The following is a 20,430-nucleotide window of genomic DNA, read 5'->3' on the forward strand; positions in this document are numbered from 1 at the left end:
AAACTTCACGTGGCCTCCATTAATGTTTGTCGGCACTTTCGGCGTTTTCAAAGTATTATTTTCGTCAAAAGCCGATCTTGCTTTGCGGATTTCATGGAGCTATTTTTTCAAAAGCACCCCGAGAATCTCGCAATTTTCTTATGGTTAATTTGAAATTCACCTGTTCTACCTATTCCCCTTATTTGTGTATAAATGTGTTACTAACGAAATTTTCTTTGCAGAAGACATCCAGTTTTCTCCATACCTAGTGATGCGATATCTACTTGTTTTTCTTATCAGTGAGCACTTAATATGCCCGAGAAGCAAGACTATCTCTGATCATCCATTCAGGAAGCGAGACTATCCCTGATCACGTTTCCGCCACATCAGGGAACTGTGAAGGCAACCTTATGCTCTAATCTCCGGAAGTTCTTCTAGACTAGAAGAAATGAGAGCTTGTTGTTTGCTCCCACCAGCTTCCTTCCTTGATTGCTGAGCTTGTTGTCTGCTCCCACCAGCTTCCTTCCCTGATTGCTTACCTTCTCTTGCAATCAATATCACAATTTTTTTGCCTTTTTTCTCTTTTTGTAACTCTCTGTTCATAAGAGATTTTATTTCTTTAGAATGAACATCTGAAGAAAGAATCCATGGAGTGATCCTAACTCTGAGGGTTATTTGTTTTTGACAGAGAAAAGAGTTGTGATTTTGCTCTTGCAGGATATAACTAGATCATCAAGCGCTACATTATATTTACTAGGCCGATACGAGCTTGAATGATACTTGAGAAAAGTTTCTCCCACCTAAGGATGTAAGCAATATTTGTGTTATTATATGCTTATATACTTATTTGATATTTTATCTTGAAAGGTAACCAAATGGGGAGATAAGTCTGTTCCAAAAGAATGGCTTGTATGTATCCATGAATTATTAATGCAAATTTTACAGATTGCAAGTTGGATACATTGATAATACACTGCACAGATTAAAAGTCCCATAAGAACAGAATATGGGTATAGCAGTAATCAATATGATGCACGCCTGTTGCGTAGCAAATGATGTGAATTGAAGTCCCGAAAGGACAATCCTTTGACATGTCAATATTGATATTGTGCACGCCTAATGCGTAGCAAATTGTATGGGTTAAAGTCCCAGAAATTAATTGACATGTATGTATTAATCTGTGGCATGCCTGCAGCATGACAGATATATGGGTTCTAAATGTTCCAACTCCCTAAAATAGAGATTATCCACGCCCTACTGTAAAATAACGCTCCATTGGAGGTTATAATCCACATTCTCACATAATAAAAGCCCCATGAAGTGGCTTGGGTACCCAAAAGCAAAGAAATGCTTATAATTGATGCATGCACGTGCAAATGAGAATGATGAGATCATGAATTGATGAATGACAATTTTTAGTTTAGAGTAGCTACTCAAATTATCAATGGGCTGTGTTGATTGGAACCACGTTCAATTATTAAATGTCGACAATATCATTGGCCAAAATGGAATGAGGTAATTCCATTATAGATGAGAATGAACGTGAAAGAATAAACCCACAGTACGAACCCCAAAAGATGTTAATACTGAAATTTATACTTGGGTGTTCGGAATAAAAGGGAATATACCTACTTTGTATGACACAGTGTTTTTTGGCAGAAACAAGGAATGTTGGGTTTTCTCCATATTTACAGATTCAATTGTGCCCCCTTGTTGCACATTTACAGAGACCAACATGTTATCTTTAAGGGTTATTCAATGCACGGAGTATATCACTAGAAGTGATTCCCTAAAGATGTATAAATAGCAGGGTTAAAGCTATTTAATGTGTCATAAAGTTTAAATCCCTTTAACCAAAATCCTTGAAAGGATTGAAATTGCATGAAGCAAGTCCCTGACTGACATGTGCCTGAAGCACAAAACCTGTACTCTCTAAACACGCATAAATTGCATCAATGAGTACATTGATTATAATATGTTTGCAACGTATTGAAACTCTTGAAGAGTTCAAGAAATATTTGTCTCGACTTAAAGATCGAGCATTATGCCAACGAGATTCTTGCTTATACTAAGAAAGTATTGAAGCATTTTTATGAGGATTATCCGTTGGGCACTCTAAAGATTTTCCGGAAGTATATTGGACCGGACATTGTATTTTCCAGATAGAGCTCAACTCCATCACCATCATTTTGGGATGATGTGAGGCATATTTGATGTTATCTCAGCATAATACCATATACAGGCATATTTTTTTTGAGTGAACTTACAAATAGCCCAAGTGTTATTAGATATGCGGACTCTGGAAATCTCTATGGTCGCTTACTGGAAAAAGCTAGTCATGAAGTTTTCAGGGGGAGATATTCATTAGGGGGAGCGTGGTATTAATAAAGAACTTCATACACTGTACTCTTTTTCCTTCATCCAGGTTTTTATCCCACTGGGTTTTTCCTGGTAAGGTTTTAACGAGGCAGTGTCGCTCAAGATTGACTCACAGAAGCAGTGTCAACTACGATATTCAGAAAGGTGATCAACAGTATGACTTAAAGATATTTTGCCAAGCATCAGGGGGAGCGTGCTATCAATAAAGATCTTCAAACACTGTACTCTTTTTCCTTCGTCCAGGTTTTTATCCCACTGGATTTTTCCTGGCAAGGTTTTAACGAGGCAGTGTCGCACGCGTGTCAATATACACAGAATTTTATGTTACACATGATTATGTACTCTTTTTTCCTTTGACCAGTTTTTGTCCCAGTGGGTTTTTACTGGCAAGGTTTTTAACGAGGCATATTCCATATCATTTGTGGTCTCCAAGGGGGAGTGTTGTAAATAATAAGGTAGAGCCCACCTCCAATTGGAAGAGGCTTTGCCTACAAAACGGTTCACACCCTTCCTTTGTAAACACAGATAGAAATGAGAAGAGAACAAACATTCAATGAAGAGAAATCAGTTTCTATACTTTCTTTATATCTCAATTATCTCTACAATTTCTTCTAGATTTATAACAATAGTACTATTATAGGGATGAGGTGTATACAATTGGATGGTCCATCTATTTGGGCTCTCATTCAAAATAGGATCAGTGTTGAAGGCCCCATGCGGCCACAAGTTGTCAAGTTCTGTCCCCAAGTCCAAAGCCAAAAGCTAACTGTTTAAAGCCAATTATTCTTTTTGACGGCCCCATATTCTAGTCCAGGCCCGAAAACTCTGAGTCCGGGTGCGGTTTCACCCCCGAAAAAACAAAAAAAAAAGATTTGAGAAAGAGGAAAGACAGAAAGAAAGAAGACATGAACGAAACCAATGGTGGTGTGCGTTTACTCTCTCTTTCTAAAGAGTCGAAAATCATATGCTGGTGTGGTTTTTGAGGTCTAGGGTTTGAGATCTTGGAGGGTGGAAAAGACACTGAAACATTTGGCCATGGATGAACCAACCCCCACAGTGTTTTACGAGACACGACGTCACATTACGAGGCCCTATACTCCCAGTTACCCTCCCCAACAGGTTCTTAATTATGTTGTTTTCTTGAACTTCAACATAATCAAATTCATCTTCCATAATCGCTCAATTAATCAGTTTCCTGATTGTTTTCTTTTCCGATTGATTTACGGAGTTCAGGCCAATGACGGCAGTAAAGGGAGCTTTCTTTCACTGCTTTCCCTTCAAGGTTCATCTCATTTTCCCTAATTTTTATTGTTTATTTCTTACTGATAGAAGATTAAAATTGTTTTTTGGATGAATTATGGTGTTTGACACGGTGATCATGTCGCCTAATCTTAATTGATTGACTTGTCTTTCCACTTGATCCATGAAGGTGTGAACCAACTCAAAGAGAAATGGAACGAATACAAACAGCCAAGAAAATTGAGAAAATTGGCATCATTGTTTATCTCTCCAAGAGGTGAACGTGTGGCTGTGGCTTCTGGAAATCAGATAACAATTTTGCAGAAGGAGGATGACTACTCAAAGCCATGTGGCACTTTTACAAGTAAGATGTACTCGCTGATTTCGTTGACCTTACCTTTGTGGAATCATCAGTTTCTGTTGTTGCCTCGTTTTAATAGCTGTAAACTGAAAGCCTTGAAGTTATCAATATTATAAGGGCATTGAATTTTCGGTATTATATGTTATCCCTGCAAAGGTGGGGTATTTGCCAATGAAAAGTTTGCCTGTATGAGATATATATATATATATATGCTTTAGAAATTTGAATTTGAATTTTGTTTATTTTGGCAACCAAATTTGTAGGTTACCTCATCTCTGTTTTACATTAAAATAGTTACTAATTTGTGTTCTATGCATCAGGTGGCAGCCTTGCTTCATTTACAACAGGGACTTGGTCAGAAAGTCATGATGTTCTCGGAGTTGCTGATGACACTGATACACTATATTTTATCAAAGCAAACGGTGATGAGATAACGAGGATCGCGAGGAGGCATTTAAAAGTATCTCTACCAGTAATAAGCCTGATTGTGCAGGATGATTCTGATGCACAGAAATCTTGTCTGTAAGTATTTTATTTTTTCCTGCCCATAGGCTGTGCAAAAATTATGCATAAAAGAACATTTGTGAAAAGTAGTTTCTTGTTGTTCTGTTCTTGATTTTGTGGCTTGAGGTTCTAGTTCATTGTTTGAGTATGAGATGTTTTCAGGTGTAGCTTTATTGTGGTCACATCTGATGGTTCCCTTCAGCATGTTGAGATCTGTCAGGATCCAAGTTCCTCCATATATTCTGCACGCACCTCAAATAATGGATTAACTGCAAAGGGGCAGTTCCCTGACAATGTTTTATGCGTTGACTACCAACCAGGGCTTTCTTTGCTTGCTGTTGTCACACTAACCTCAGGTTGAAACCCTGTCATGTTTCCTACTACCTTCATTTTAGTTTTTTCATTGGTTATGCATGAAGATAGTCATTTATACGGGCCTTTATGTGGTTGATATAATTTTTTAGATTAGAATCTTAAACAAATCTGCACGTCTTACATGAATCTGGCTGATCGGGTGACCTTCTTTGTTGTTGGAAGAATGTCAGAAAAACTCTAGATGTTTTTGTTGGTTCATCAGATTGTGCAGATACTTGCATATGATTTTTTTTGGTGTGGTGACTTTTGTGGTTGGTTGTTAACCACTGTGTTCGTTGACCGTAATAAAATTTTATGTGGTTGTTTTTGGGACTTTGATCTAAGTATATCCTGGATACAAAAAATGTATTGACATTAAGTTACAAATTATTTCTAGAAAGATGGAAAATGATGTAATATAATAACCAGACTAGTTATATTAATTAATTCATGATTATCTTCCAGGTTCTTGTTATCTTTCTCTTTGGGGTAGAAGTAGGATCATTGATCTGGAGCAGCTTGTTACCATTCAGTTTGAGGGTTTTTATTCCAAACCAAAAGGTCAGAAAAGTAAGCTAGCACATCCAAAGGTGCTAATCTCCCCACAAGCCAAATTTGTTGCAACTTTAGATGTGACAGGATGCTTGCACATATTTAAGCTGGATAAAGACTGCTTTTCACTTTCAAATTTTACATGCAGAGAGAGATGCGAGTCAGAACTGACCAATAATTTGTCAAGTGGAGAGGGGGAACATTTAAGTGACATTGTGGATTTTACTTGGTGGTCTGACCACATCCTTGCTTTTGCAAGAAGGAGTGGCATTGTTACCATGCTTGACATCCTTAGTGGCTTGAAAGTTCAGGAAAATGGAACTGTATATTCTAAGCCCATTATAGAAAGAATAAATATGTTTCAAGGAAACATTTTTCTTTTGGAGACCATTTCATCTGAAAAGAGATCAAACTCAAAGGAAACTAATGATTCACATAGTATGGAGCATATTGCAGTGGACAGCCTTGACCAAATTGACATTTCTTCATTGAACTGGAGCCTTGTATCATTTTCTGAGAGGTCCATCCTGGAAATGTATAACATTTTGATTAGAAATGAAAAATATCAGGCTGCCTTGGATTTTGCTGATTGTCATGGGTTGGATAAAGATGAAGTCATAAAATCACAGTGGTTGCATTCAAGTCAAGGAGCAAATGAAATAAGTACCTTTTTATCAAAAATTAAGGATAAACCTTTTATACTTTCTGAATGTGTTGATAAAGTTGGACCTACAGAAGATGCTGTGAGGGCCTTACTTGCATATGGGCTGCGCCTAACCAACCAGTATGGGTTTTCTGAACCTGAAAAGGATGAATGTACGGAAATTTGGGATTTCCGCATGGCTAGACTTCAGTTATTGCAATTCAAAGACCGGTTGGAGACGTTTCTTGGGATAAATATGGGCAGGTATTTTACTCTTCAGGAGCTATATTTTTACATTAGCAAAATGTTATATTTTTGAATACCTCTCTGTCTTTATATGCCAACTTTGGATTATAGTAACTTTTACAAAGTAGACACTCATCAGCATCAAATTAAACTTTTATTTTCTTTCTTTGGTTGGTATTTGCAGTTGCTCTCTCTCTCTCTCTCTCTCTCTCTCTCTCTCTCTCTCTCTCTCTCTCTCTCTCTCTCTCTCTCTGTGTGTGTTGTTAGTTATTATTGAAAAAATGGAGTTGATTGAATATGTTTTTGATTTCCCCATAGGAATATGAGTGATGATTTGCTCGGAACTTTGATTTTTTGCCATACCTGTGATGATTGCTACTAACCAACAGTTGAATGACATAGTTTTTATGCAGGTTTTCTGTGCAGGAATATAGAAAATTTCGAGCTATGCCTATAAATGAAGCTGCTCTTACTCTTGCTGAAAGTGGGAAAATTGGGGCTTTAAATCTCCTGTTCAAGCGCCATCCTTATTCACTGGCTCCTTTCATATTGGATATTTTAGCTGCTATCCCTGAAACAGTTCCTGTACAAACATATGGGCAGCTTCTCCCAGGGAGGTCTCCCCCAACAAGTGTAATTTTGAGAGAAGAGGATTGGGTTGAATGTGAGAAAATGATAAATTTTATCAACAGATCACCCAAGGACCATGAGATTTGTATCCAAATCCAGACTGAACCCATACTCAAGCAGTGCCGAGGATCTGTTTGGCCATCTACTAATGAACTTTCAACATGGTACAAGAAGAGAGCTAGAGATATTGATAGTTGTAGTGGACAGCTAGATAATTGCCTTTGCTTGATTGAGTTTGCTAATCGCAAAGGTGTATATGAGTTGCAGCGATTCCATGAGGATGTCTCATATTTGCACCAACTTATTTATTCTGATGACAGTATTGGTGAAATAAATTCCAGTCTGAGTCTTGTCATTTGGGAACAATTATCTGACTATGAGAAATTTGGGATGATGCTTAAAGGAGTTAAAGAAGAAAATATGATTGGAAGATTGCGTAATATGGCAGTTCCATTTATGCAAAATAGGTTTCATTATACAGTCTCAGTTTCACAGGATCAGGTTGCAGATAATCATCTTACCCCAGAGCATAACAAGGTCGAGTCATTTCTGGTTAGATGGCTAAAGGAAACTGCTTCCGAGAACAAATTGGACATCTGCTTGCTTGTAATAGAGGAAGGGTGCTGTGATTTCCAAAGTAATAGCCTATTTAAGGATGAGGTTGAAGTCATAGACTGTGCCCTGCAGTGCATTTATTTGTGCACTTCTACTGATAGGTGGAGTACTATGGCAACCATATTGTCAAAGCTTCCACATATTCAAGGTAATTGCTTATTTAGAAGTCTGGTTTGTGTGATAGTTAATGAAAATTTTATTTTCTGATGAGTACCTTTTTTCTTGCTGACTGAACAGATGGTGAAATAATTGTTGATGATCTTGAGAGAAGATTGAAATTGGCAGAAGGCCACATTGAAGTAGGGAGGCTCCTGGCATTTTATCAGGTTTGTATTCTTCCATGAGAGGGAAGCTTGTTCCAATTATGGTATTATACTACTACCTTTTACCCAACAAAAGAAAAAAAAATTGCACAGAGGGCAGGCACACTAGATTGTGTGTTTAACAGAGTAAGAATAAATGACATCGTAAATAATTAAGAGAGCAGATCCAAAAATCTTGGTATCTAACTGTTCTGAGAATATGACTCAGGCTGCAATTTTATATTCTGTTTTTTTTTTTTTTTTTAAAATTTAAAATTTAATTAATATTGTCGTGGTTTCAGGTACCAAAGCCTCTGAATTTTTTCCTAGAATCTCATGCTGATGGAAAAGGTGTAAAGCAAATTCTTCGCCTTATACTGTCAAAGTTTATACGTCGACAACCTGGTCGATCAGATACTGATTGGGCAAGCATGTGGCGTGATATGCAATGCATTAGGGATAAGGCATTTCCTTTCCTGGACCTGGAGTATATGTTGATGGAATTTTGCAGAGGGCTGCTGAAAGCTGGGAAGTTTTCTCTTGCCAGGAATTATTTAAAGGGTACAAGTTCAGTTGCTTTGGCATCTGAGAAGGCTGAAAATCTTGTCATACAAGCTGCAAGGGAGTATTTTTTCTCAGCTTCGAGTCTTACTTGTACTGAAGTAAGTATGAATATGCTTATGTTTTCTGATTATTTATGATATTCGAGCATTAAATGATACATTTAAGCGTTCAATGCCGTAGCACATTAATACTTGCTATCTGTGTTAATTAAATCATTGCACAACTTTCCAGATCTGGAAGGCTAAGGAATGCCTCAATTTATTTCCAAGCAGCAGAAATGTCAAAGTGGAGTCTGATATTATTGATGCACTTACTGTTAGACTTCCCAGACTTGGAGTGACTCTCTTACCCATGCAATTCAGGCAAATAAAAGATCCGATGGAGATTATTAAAACGGCAATCACATGCCAAAATGGTGCATATTTACATGTTGATGAACTCATTGAGATTGCTAAACTTCTTGGATTGAGTTCTCCAGACAACATATCTTCTGTTCAGGAAGCGATTGCCAGAGAAGCTGCAGTTGCTGGTGATCTCCAATTGGCCCTTGATCTGTGTCTTGTTTTGGCTAAGAAAGGGCATGGTCACATTTGGGACTTATGTGCTGCAATAGCAAGGGGTCCTGCCCTTGAAAACATGGATATAAATTCTCGAAAGCAGTTATTGGGTTTTGCTTTGAGCAATTGTGATGAGGAATCCGTTAGTGAGTTGCTCCATGCATGGAAAGATTTAGATTTGCAAGGTCAATGTGAGACATTAATGATGTTGACAGGGACTGAATGTCCAGATTTTTCAATTCAAGGCTCCTCGGTTATTACAGGCCCAGTCCATGGTATTCAAGATATAATCAACCTAAAAGGTTGCTTGGAAATGGTTGAAGGAGCTAGTTGTGACGATCAAGAAGTTCATCTTAGTAACATTAAAAATTTACTTTCTGTTGTTGCTAAAAATTTGCCTGTTGTGAATGGAACCAGTTGGGAATCTGTTTTGACAGAAAATGGAAAACTTTTGTCTTTTGCTGCCCTACAACTTCCATGGTTGCTTCAACTAAGTAGGAATACAGAACACAGTAAGAAATCGATTGGTAACTTGATTCCTGGAAAGCAATATGTGAGTGTAAGAACACAAGCTTTAGTGACCATTCTGTCCTGGTTGGCAAGAAATGGTTTTGCTCCTACAGACCATGCGGTTGCGTCTTTGGCAAAATCAATTATTGAACCACCTGTTACCGAAGAGGAAGACATAGTGGGTTGCTCCTTTCTCTTGAATCTGGGGGATGCCTTTAATGGGGTTGAAGTCATTGAAGAGCAGCTTAGAACAAGGAAGGATTACCAAGAAATTTCTAGCATCATGAATGTGGGGATGACTTATAGCTTGTTATATAGTTCAGCAATTGAGTGTGAAGGTCCTATGGAAAGGAGGGAGCTGCTACTGAGGAAGTTTAAAGAAAAGCACACACCACCTAGTACTGGTGTTTTTCTATACTTATTTGCAATCTGCAATGCTATCATTTTACAGCTCTATTAATTACCATATATATGCCAAATATACTTTTTATCATGTCTTTCACCTTTTTGTTCAACACCTTTTCCATGATATGGTGTTACTTAATGGTTTTCTTATGTTATTTTATTGCTTTCAGATGAAATAAACAAATTTGACAAGGTACAGTCTACCTTTTGGAGAGAATGGAAACTGAAATTAGAAGACCAAAAGCGCGTTGCAGATCGCTGTAGAGCATTAGAGAAAATAATCCCTGGCGTTGACACTGCACGCTTTTTGTCTCGGGACTTTAATTACATTGGAAGTGTTGTTTTTCCCCTGATTGATTCAGTAAAGTTAGAGAAGAAGCACATTTTGAAGGACGTTTTAAAATTAGCTGATGATAATGGCTTGAACCGTGCAGAGGTAGGCAGCTTCGTAGGCATATATCTCTGAAAACTTCAATATAGAAGATAAATTTTTTGCCCATTGGGTGATAGTGTTCTACTGTTTCCTTGCAGGTCTTTCTACGTTATCTGAGTTCTGTCCTTGTTTCTGAGGTTTGGTCCAATGATGATATTACTTACGAAATTTCAGAATTTAAAGGAGAAATAGTTGGCTATGCTGTAGAAACCATCAAAGCTGTCTCCTCTGATGTATACCCTGCAATTGATGGATGCAACAAGTTGCGTCTTGCTTACATGTTTGGTCTGTTCTCTGACTGCTACTTGCAACTGGAAGAAAGCAGAAAAGAATTACCAATTATACACCCTGATCAAGAGCATCTATCTGGTTTTGGATTATCTCGTTTTTACAAGTTAATGGAGCAAGAGTGCAAGAGAGTTTCGTTTCTTGCGAACCTAAACTTCAAAAATATTGCTGGCTTAGGTGGTTTAAACTTAAAGTGCTTAAGCCATGAAGTCTACATGCACATATATGAAAGTAGCTTGGAAGCCTTGGCAACGATGGTAGAGAGCCTTGCCAGTATATATTCTGACCCATTGTCGAAGGGTCTCATAACATGGCAAGATGTCTACAAGCATCATGTTTTGAGTTTGTTGACACCTTTGGAGGCTAAAGCCGGAACTGATTCGATCATCAAAAGCACTGAGGACCTTCAATGCTTCATTTGTCAACTTGAGCAGAGCTATGAATATTGCAGAAAGTATATTATACTCTTGGCGCATGTAGATTCTTTGAACATTATGAAGCGGTATTTCACCATAATTGTTCCTCTTTTGGGTTCTTATGGGACTCTACCAGATAACTCAGCTTGGCAAGAATGTCTTATAATTCTCTTGAACTTTTGGATAAGAATGATTGATGAGATGAAGGACATTGCATCTCATGAGGAAGCCAAAGAAAATTGCAGGCTGAATCTGGATTGCTTAGCGTGTTGTCTAAAGATTTTCATGAGGCTGGTAATAGAAGACACTGTCTCGCCAAGTCAGGGCTGGGGTACAATTGTCAGCTTTGTCAGTCATGGTTTAATTGGCGACTCTGCTTCTGAACCATATATGTTCTGTAGATCGATGATTTTTTCTGGTTGTGGGTTTGGAGCTGTGGCTGAAGTATTTTCTCAAGCAGTAGGGGGTCCCACTGGTTCCACTTTGGCAGGTGACACTGAAGTCCAGGAACTTCCCCTTCTCTACTTAAATATTTTGGAACACATTTTAAAGGATGTGGTTGTCCGTGAGTGGCAGGACTATGAGAACTTGTATAAGCTTTTATCATCTTTGAGTAAATTAGAAGGTGATTTAGAGTATTTGGATAAGGTCAGGCATTTAGTTTGGGAAAGAATGGCTAAGTTCTCAGATAACCTGCAGCTACCAGGGTCAGTTAGAGTTTGTACTTTAGAGCTTATGCAATTCCTCACTGGTAAAAGTACCAAAGGTTTGTCTGCTAGTATACAATCTAGTGTTATGCCATGGGAAGGATGGGACGAGGTGCATTTTATGAGTAACAAAAGTGAAACTACTGATCAGGGGTTGGTTGATCATAATGATACACCTAACAGGTTTACAAGTACATTAGTTGCCCTCAAATCATCACAGCTTGTGGCAACCATATCACCCACCTTGGAAATTACTTCCGATGATCTCTCGAATCTAGAGAAAGCTGTTTCTTGCTTCCTAAAGCTGTGTGATGTTGCTCAATCATATTCCCATGTTGGTTCTTTGCTCGCCATGTTAGGAGAGTGGGAAGGATTTTTCTTGGTGAGGGAAGATAAGAAACCCTCTGTAGAAGCTTCTGATGCTGGAAATGACTGGAATGAAAACTGGGATGAAGGATGGGAGAGTTTCCAGGAATTAGAACCTCCTGTTAAAGAAAAGGAGAGTTCCTTTTCCATTCACCCTTTGCACGCATGTTGGTTGGAGATTTTCAAAAAACTTGTAATGCTCTCCCAGTTTAAAGATGTTCTAAGACTGATTGATCAGTCCTTGCTGAAATCTAATGGGATATTGCTTGATGAAGATGGTGCGAGGAGCTTGAGCCAGATTGTTCTCGAAAGAGATTGCTTCACGGCTTTAAAGCTGGTGCTACTACTGCCTTTTGAAACGCTACAGTTGCAGTGTTTGGCCGCTGTTGAAGACAAGTTGAAGCAAGGAGGCATCTCCGACTCGATTGGTGGGGACCATGAGTTATTAATGCTAGTATTATTCTCTGGGGTTTTGCCCACTATCATCTCCAATTCTTCCTATGGTAACACTTTATCTTGTATCTGCTATTTGGTCGGCAACTTATCCCACAAGTTTCAAGCAGCTCGGTTACAAAATGAGAGGCTTGTTCAGAAAGGAAAGGGTGGATGCAAAGAAGAAAATGAGAGTTGGTTGTTGGTTTTTAGAAGAATGCTCTTCCCCTGTTTTATTTCAGAGCTTGTGAAGGCAGATCAGCAACTTCTGGCAGGACTCATTGTTACAAAATTTATGCACACAAATGCGTCACTTGGTCTTGTTAATGTTGCAGAGGCAAGTCTTGGTCGGTTTTTAGAGGTGCAGCTCCATGGACTACATGACCCCCTTGATGAGACGCGTTCGCAAGAAACCTTGAAAAATGTTGTTTCTAGTTTGAGAGGCAAGTTGGAAAATCTGATCCAGGGTGCATTATCGTTGCTTTCAACCAATGCTAGATGAGAAGGCATGATGAGCTTTTTCTTCCCAATCAAAATAGTTGTCTTTGCACTCGGAGTGGCGAGTTGTGTATTTTTTTGTTAGGTAGTGATTCGAAATGTATATATTTAAACAAAGAGTGTAAACTAGACGCCATGTTTATTGTTTTACTAAAGGAATACATATTATCCACTGAGGCGTAGTGATCCTTCTGGCTATCATTTCTTCCGTAATACATATGATCCAACGAGGCGTAGTGATACGAAATATATGGATCTGTTTCAATTGGGGGGAAAGGTATATCCCCGCGGCTCCAGTGTTCAAATATTCCCATTTAAACGCAACTAATTGAATTAGTATAGCCGCGCGGCTATACTATTGATATTGCAATATTTAAAATGTATTGCCGAGAGGGGCCACTGTCCAAATTTGTTAAAGAGTATAGCCGCGCGGCTATACTGTCAAATAGTATGGTGGGCCGAAACTCGTCATCGAAGAAGAAGCGCAATGACGAAGAGGATCCAAACCCAACGCCTTCTCCAACAACCTACTCTCAGAGGTCCCGGCTAAGTCCACGCGCCTCTCACCCGCTCAAACACTGTTGTTACGCACCATGGCGAAGACATTCTCAAGAAATCTGAGCGAAAGAACAGGTTCCTCTTCTCCTTCCCTGGCCTCTTTGCCCCCATCGGAGGCGGTAAGATCGGTGAGCTCAAGGATTTGGGCACCAAGAACTCCGTCTTATACCTCGATTTCCCTCTGGTCTACTACTTTCATCCTTGCTCCTTTTCTAATTTTATTTTGCTTGTTTTTGGTTTCTGAGAAAAATTTAACCTACTCTTCTCTCTTTGCGTGCCCTTCTATACTTTGTGTACATAATTTTCAGAGCTATTGTTTCATACAACTTCCACCTAGAATCATCTTCTTGTTCTTCTTACAGAGTGTGGTAACGCTATTTTTTACGCATATATTTCAGCATTAGCTTTTCATGTCCCAGATCGTATTTTCCGATGCTTGGTGGATTGGGACACAAGCTGAGAACCGTGAAGAAGCCCAACTTGATTTCCCTAAGGAACTTACTGAGGTTAGTTTCTGTTCATATAGGTCTGTCGTGTTGATAGAATGTACATAACATTTTTTGGTGATCCACTCTCAGGAATTTGTTGGTTTCAGGGACAACACACAGAATATGACTTTAAAGGTGGTGCAGAACGTTCCCCAAATGTTAAGGTTGAAGATAATGTATCAGATGATGGAAACAAAGATTTGATGAGAGCAACACCTGTTCGACTTTCAGCAAGAACTGCCGGAAAACGGTTCTAGTACCGGCCTAAACATTTTATTGCACTCACTAGATACTGTCATAAGAGATCAGAAGCTGCAGGAATTAAGTACACGCATACTAAATATGCAAAGCAGATACATATATACGTGTACAGATTTGTACAAGAACATACAAACACACACACACACCCACATGTACATTATACGTGCTGAGGCCATCTCTGAATGATAACATTGGAAACAAAAGATGTTTTTTACATTTGTGCTGCATTACCATATTTGCCTTTTTCAGACCTGTCTGATATACCTATAAGTAATTAGTTTTTATCATCCAAAAGAAAAAGGGAAAAAAATGGATGAAACATATTGCAAATAGTTACAAAGGGCACCGATGCCCAATGTCCATTCTGACGTCACTTATTGAAGACGTGAATGCACTCATAGCTTTTCAGCAGATGAGTTGTTGTGTGGGAATGTCGTGTAGCCTCTACGGATATTAAATATGTGAACTATTAGACGATTATTTCTATGATATGTGTGGTACCTTTAGTTAGATTATCAATAGATTATTAACAATTTTGATATATTTTCTTTTTGTCGAAGAATAATAAAAGAAACGAGAGTGCTTGTTGATCATCCAGAAGGCACACTTTTCTGTGATGTGTCCACACATGCTTCAGTAAACTCTCGTTTTGTCACCGATTAATTGTAGATGATGTATCATGCTTACCTTTCCATTTATCTCTAACATTTTAGTTGGTACAGTTTTGGAAATGCTTCTTCTGGAGATGATTCTTTTGGAAGCGATACTTACTTAAGTGAAGGAGAAGATGAAAACATTGGGAGACTTGATTCATCATCCGGGCAAGCATGCTAGTGGGGAATATCCTAATATTTGTCTTAATTTAGTGAATTCCGACATTAAAATTTTACTTTTGTATGTACCCACCAGCTATTTTGTAATTTGAACTTGGGTTTACCATACATTCATTACATCAACCTTCCATCTCAATTGGCTATACCTTGATTCATTGCCTTAACTGGTTGATACAGACTGAAAATCTCAGCTTTGGAGACGTTGACATTGATAATGAGGATTCTGTGAAAGGAGCTCAAATTCCAAACAAAATCAGGAGTCCTGTGTGTCAGAAGCTAAATCGAAGAAACAATCCCATTCTGCCTTGCAGTGACTACATCTGTGGAGGACTCTCATAGAAAGTGGAGACAAAGGTGAAATTTTATGACTTTTATTGTTAGTTTTATTACCCGTGGGAACTTTATGTTATGTAGCTATGGTATGTTTCAGGACTATTAAGAAGCATGAAACTGAAAACCAAAAAAAAGGTATAGCCGCGCGGCTATACCTTTTAAATGTATCTTCAACCGACTCAAAATAGTATATACAGCATCGTTTCGTGATCAGCTGAATTCAATTAAATTTTTTTGCTTATATTAATTGGGTAAATGCAGACGTAAACGTATATGGACCAATTGCGATATCTTGATCTCTAGGAATGCAAGAACCAATTTTTAAGTGCCCTCCCCAAGAAATAGGTTATAACATAAAATTTAAAAGCATTCGAGCACTGAATCGAATCTACAGGGACCAATTTGTATAAAGATCATAAAACAAAATTGCATTTGCTAATCGTAGGTACAGTTTCACTTAAATTGTAATGAAGAAACACATAGGCTATGGATGCTATAAAAAGAATAACAATGGCGTTACAAGAAGAGATGATTACTTCGCCGAAAATTTTGCAAAAACTAATTCACTACCGTAATGACTTGACAACCAAAAACAATTACAGAAGTTCAACCGACCCTTCTTCCTTCCCATCTTTGCTGTGCACACTACTGTTGTCCTTATACATTGCAACCTTCACTTTTTTGAAATCGAATACATTCTTAGTTAACAGGAACTTTACCAGTATATTGAACGAATCAGGTCGTTGTCTTCAACCTCTCAAAAGTCTGGTGGTCTGTCAGCTCAGAATCATTTATATGTTTAATGGCTCTGCCTCGCTGTCCCTTTCCTTCATTGCTACCCAATCTTCAGTCTCTGTTGACAGAAGCAAGTTATTTCCAACCATAAGCACCAAGAAATAGGATGCTGGATGATCCAAGTCAATATATATGTAGGAGGTTTGCCTAGGATCAGGTTATTGCATGACCCATGGATTCAATGTAGGTATCATTTTGATATTTATTGCAGTAATTAAAACTTGAGAGACATGATCTTTAGATGATATTCACTACATGGATATATAAGACAAACAATTTGCTTTTAGTGCCAGATAGAGGCGGCAAAGATTATGGGGTGAAAATTGGACTTACTAGGCTTGTCTGCAATTGCCATGAGGCGCCTCTGCAAGAAACATGCTACAAAGAGGAAAATCGAGCACATACCAAACATAACAGTCATCGGAAATGCATCAACCTTCAAAGACAAACAAAACCAATTAGTTAGTGACAGAAGAGGTAGAAAAGAAAGAGAGACAATCACATTCTCTTGTTTCTCTTTTCTTTTTTTGGGTAGAACATTTCTCCGCTGCGTCCACAAGCTCCATAGTCAACAATATGCACAAAGACTTGCTAATGGTATTGACTGGGTCTTAACTGAGCATGCTTTCATAACATCTTATTTCTAAGGTACTCTGACAAACTGGTTTTGAAATTTGAGTTTAACTGGTTTCAACTTTACTTAAGGTTATATCAGCACAAAACAAGATTGAACCACCTAAGGGTCAGTTTATCTACTTCGCCCCACATTCCCAGGTCTAATGCATTTTGAAGTCAGGAATTGTAACATACATTATACAGCACAATGCAGACAAAGATGTTGAGAGGAATACGGAAGAAGTTCATGATGGTGCTCCTGGCCTCCTCAGGAATGTACTGGGATCTCATCTTCATAATGGATGGCCAGAATAGTCCTACACAAGCCTCAAAGGCACAGAACCCAAGAAGCTGGATACAACCTGCAAAAGAGATGCTCCCTCCTTTCTCCTTTGAAGGTGCTACCAAGAACTGTTTAAAATTAGCAAAGTTAGAGAACAGCGCAAAACCAGTCATTAAGAAAAAAATACACTGGAATCCATAACATACGCTGGTCACAATGGGAAGCAGAAGAGAGGCAGCTGAGATGGCAAAGACAATCTGCATATAGCTCTCTACTCTGGGTGCTTGGCGAGCCATCAACCGAGATGCAAGGGAGCTTCCAAACATCGAAGACAACATGAATGTGGCAAAAATAAAGCCATGTGGAATATCCTCGTCATTTGGGCTCAAAGCAGGGGTCCAGAGGAAAACAAAGGTATACATAGAACCTTCAAACAGAGACTGTATCGCACCCAGTAATGCAATTTTCTCATCTGAACCACACAAAATATAATACTAAATGAGGAGGAAACACATAACTTATAGAGCAAGGTTAAAAAGAAAATGAAAAACAAAACAAAAGGAAAATTCTTTCAAGGTAACAGAAAAATAGACTACGAGGTTGAAAAAAGATTGACAATCATGAACTGATCGTGGCTGGTCAGAGCTTTACAGTCCCTCGTGGCCGGTCATATCTATATCTATATAAACATCACCAGTAATGGATTAGAGGATAGTGGTTATTTATACTTCCTTTTATTGGGGTGAAGGGGTCAGAAAGGATTTAGTAACAGAATGTTGAAGAACAAAATAAAGACAAGGTAATCTCTGTGCAAGCCTATCACCCTTTCCACATACTACATGGCTATTCTAAGGGAAGTTTGGAAAAAAGAAGAGAAAACAATTAGTAAACAAGATGAATCCAGAACGAAAGCATGTGTCATGTAGAAACAATCACCAGAGTCTCCCATTAAATTAAACATACACAATTTATCATCCAAAAATAATATCTTGAAGTATATAGTTAAGACTCTACCAGAAGCAATGGCCACAGCAGCACCCCGGAATTGGGTAAGCAAATCCTTGTTCTCTGAAGGATCTCCATAATTCTCTGTCCATGAGAATAGAATTACAAACATTCCGATTGTGAGAAAGCACGAAGCAGCGTCGAAGGGTGCCACAGGCCCGAGAGCCAGTGCATCAACAAGCGTATTCCCAAGCAACCCAGCCAAGATAGCAACAACACCATTGCCAAGAAATATTGCCTTTGAGAATGTTATTGACAACCACTGTTGTTCAAAGCCTCTCTGCACAGTCAAGAGGAACATCACATATATGATTTACTGATACAAGGGGGGTAACATTCCAAGAACAAAACAATTTTACACAGTCCACACCCCAACCAAGGGAAAAATGCTTAGTCAAATGACTGACTAGCTCTTACATCGTTATCAAACTCATTGCCTATGTGGGAAAAAAACAAAAACAAAAACAAAAACGACATCCAAATAGAATACAACGACAACAAAATTTGCACCCCAAGCAAGCAAGTCTTTTCTATTTAAACTAACCTGCATGCTAATAGTACCCTTTAAATACAAAGAGACCATATTCACTGAAACTATACATCTAAGGTGAATATGTGAGTGAAATATTCAAAAAAATAACGAGTGGGCAAAGCAATGACCCCTTACCTTGTTGTGTTCTGCAACAAGCCATGATTCAAATGCTGAAAATAGAAGTGATGTGGCAATACCTCCCAAAATACGACCCAACATCAAAATCTTGTATTGAGGAGAATGCTTGGTGATGCAACTCAGTATGTAAGTTATACAATAAGTCACGCATGCCCTCTTTCGGCCCCTAAATTACAGACATCATCAGCTAACAAATGCTATTAATATCTAACAAGCATGAAACCATTAAACAGAGATCAGAGTGGAAAACTCACTGTTTGTCTGCCAGAGATCCAACAATTGTTCCAAACAACATGGAGGAGCCAAAACCGGCAATGAATAGCTGTCCAATGTCGCCTTTTCCATATCCATATGTACTGTACAGGTAGTAGACATAAGGACCCTGCAACCAGTCCCCGGCTATTGGCACATAAACATTAATTTGTCAGTAATTTAGACCATAGTTTCATTCAATTAGAGAAGTTCGAACATAATTGGCAAAATTCACTCAAATTGAAAAAGTTATGTAATTTTTTTTAAGTACTAAACGCAATCAAGATATGATGCACATATCATCTACTGACTGTGACAACAAATATTTCATTTATTAAGTAACAAGAATTCAGCTGCCGCAATAGATAGACTAATGTCTCAATATGTGAAGCCATTACAACCATATGCAGCCCAGATCCAACTTCCCACTCACCAATTCAAAAAGAAAATAGCTAAAATGAAAGCAACGCCACCATCATTTTTCTTTGAGAAAAGCAATAAAGAAAGTCCAAAATTCTTATCTAAAACATGTACAAATCAATCAAAACTATCAGAAAACAGACTGAATACACAGATCTCACAAATGGTTACTTTAGATTCCACTTGGGAACTCTAAGAACTCTAAGAAAACTTACTAACACCATCAGATCGGATCAAAATTCAGCAAATCCAGAGACAGACATTTGCACAGATACGTATATAAACATATTCACATTGAGAGAGATGATATTCAGGTGAGATCTAGCGGGTTTACCCATCATGAGAGAGTAAACGAAAAGGTAATTGTTCTTGAAGCTATTAAAAGTTGACGACGTATGGATTCGGTCTTTGTTGCTCTTGCTGAGCTCCGTCGCTGCCACCACCACCCCCAATATCCCAAACACCATGTAGTAGAAGACCTCCATTGTTACTCACTGCACTCTAAAGAGAAGGAGAGAGAGGGAGGAAGAGGGAGAGGGAGAGGTAGAGGGAGTGATAATTAAAGGTACGTGAAGAGAGACGGATTGTATTATATATAAACAGAATTGTTTTTTTTTTTTTTGGGGGTCAGGATATATATAAACAGAATGAGAACAAGTAGAAGGAGAAGTTGGGGCTTCAATCCTGTGTATATCGACTTGTGTTTCTACAATTTATGAACCCTGCATCGTACGGTTGTACTTTGACTTTTGTGATGTAAAAGTGTGTTGACTCTGAAGTTGTAGCGGGCAAGAGTGCGAGTGTAGGATAATCCCAAGGGTAAGACTGCAGAAGAGAGAAACTTGGAGGACGCGGTATGTAATTTATAAGGTCCAAATTGCACCGATGTGACACGCGGCGACATCTAGTTGCGTGATGGAGTATTCGTTGGTGTCGG

General features: G+C 38.5%; 2 protein-coding genes and 1 pseudogene across 3 annotated transcripts; 2 read left to right on the top strand and 1 right to left on the bottom strand.

Annotated features, from left to right (window-relative positions):
- Positions 2,983 to 13,176, top strand: LOC18785852 (MAG2-interacting protein 2). Of its 2 annotated transcripts, none has more exons than XM_020556311.1 (12): positions 2,983 to 3,477; positions 3,592 to 3,640; positions 3,788 to 3,961; positions 4,279 to 4,480; positions 4,625 to 4,818; positions 5,282 to 6,275; positions 6,671 to 7,650; positions 7,740 to 7,828; positions 8,107 to 8,466; positions 8,600 to 9,833; positions 10,011 to 10,276; positions 10,372 to 13,176. In XM_020556311.1, the coding sequence occupies exons 1-12, from the start codon at positions 3,394 to 3,396 to the stop codon at positions 12,982 to 12,984; spliced, it is 7,239 nt and encodes a 2,412-aa protein (XP_020411900.1). In that variant the 5' UTR covers positions 2,983 to 3,393; the 3' UTR covers positions 12,985 to 13,176. The 2 variants fall into 2 exon arrangements, with proteins under 2 accessions (XP_020411900.1, XP_020411899.1); XM_020556310.1 differs by having other exon boundaries at positions 2,984 to 3,477; positions 8,600 to 9,839.
- Positions 13,199 to 14,503, top strand: LOC18787108 (annotated as a pseudogene).
- On the bottom strand, positions 15,832 to 20,033 carry LOC18786535 (molybdate-anion transporter). Its single transcript, XM_007217922.2, has 8 exons — positions 19,828 to 20,033; positions 19,076 to 19,220; positions 18,819 to 18,987; positions 18,161 to 18,431; positions 17,353 to 17,618; positions 17,059 to 17,274; positions 16,582 to 16,684; positions 15,832 to 16,306 (listed from the first exon to the last, which is right to left on the bottom strand). The coding sequence occupies exons 1-8, from the start codon at positions 19,976 to 19,978 to the stop codon at positions 16,245 to 16,247; spliced, it is 1,383 nt and encodes a 460-aa protein (XP_007217984.1). The 5' UTR covers positions 19,979 to 20,033; the 3' UTR covers positions 15,832 to 16,244.

The sequence above is a fragment of the Prunus persica genome, chromosome G2 (assembly GCF_000346465.2).
Source record: "Prunus persica cultivar Lovell chromosome G2, Prunus_persica_NCBIv2, whole genome shotgun sequence".
Lineage (NCBI taxonomy): Eukaryota > Viridiplantae > Streptophyta > Magnoliopsida > Rosales > Rosaceae > Prunus > Prunus persica.

Bases quoted from the DNA above. Each gene is read 5' to 3' on its own strand.
- LOC18785852 (XM_020556310.1), top strand. From the start codon at position 3,394: ATGGATGAACCAACCCCCACAGTGTTTTACGAGACACGACGTCACATT. The intron at 3,641-3,787 runs GTTCATCTCATT...TGATCCATGAAG, and splicing joins TTCACTGCTTTCCCTTCAAG to GTGTGAACCAACTCAAAGAG. The intron at 4,819-5,281 runs GTTGAAACCCTG...ATTATCTTCCAG, and splicing joins TGTTGTCACACTAACCTCAG to GTTCTTGTTATCTTTCTCTT.
- LOC18786535 (XM_007217922.2), bottom strand. From the start codon at position 19,978: ATGGAGGTCTTCTACTACATGGTGTTTGGGATATTGGGGGTGGTGGTG. The intron at 19,221-19,827 runs GTAAACCCGCTA...ATGTGCCAATAG, and splicing joins CGTTTACTCTCTCATGATGG to CCGGGGACTGGTTGCAGGGT. The intron at 16,685-17,058 runs GTATGTTACAAT...TTGTCTTTGAAG, and splicing joins TCTGCATTGTGCTGTATAAT to GTTGATGCATTTCCGATGAC.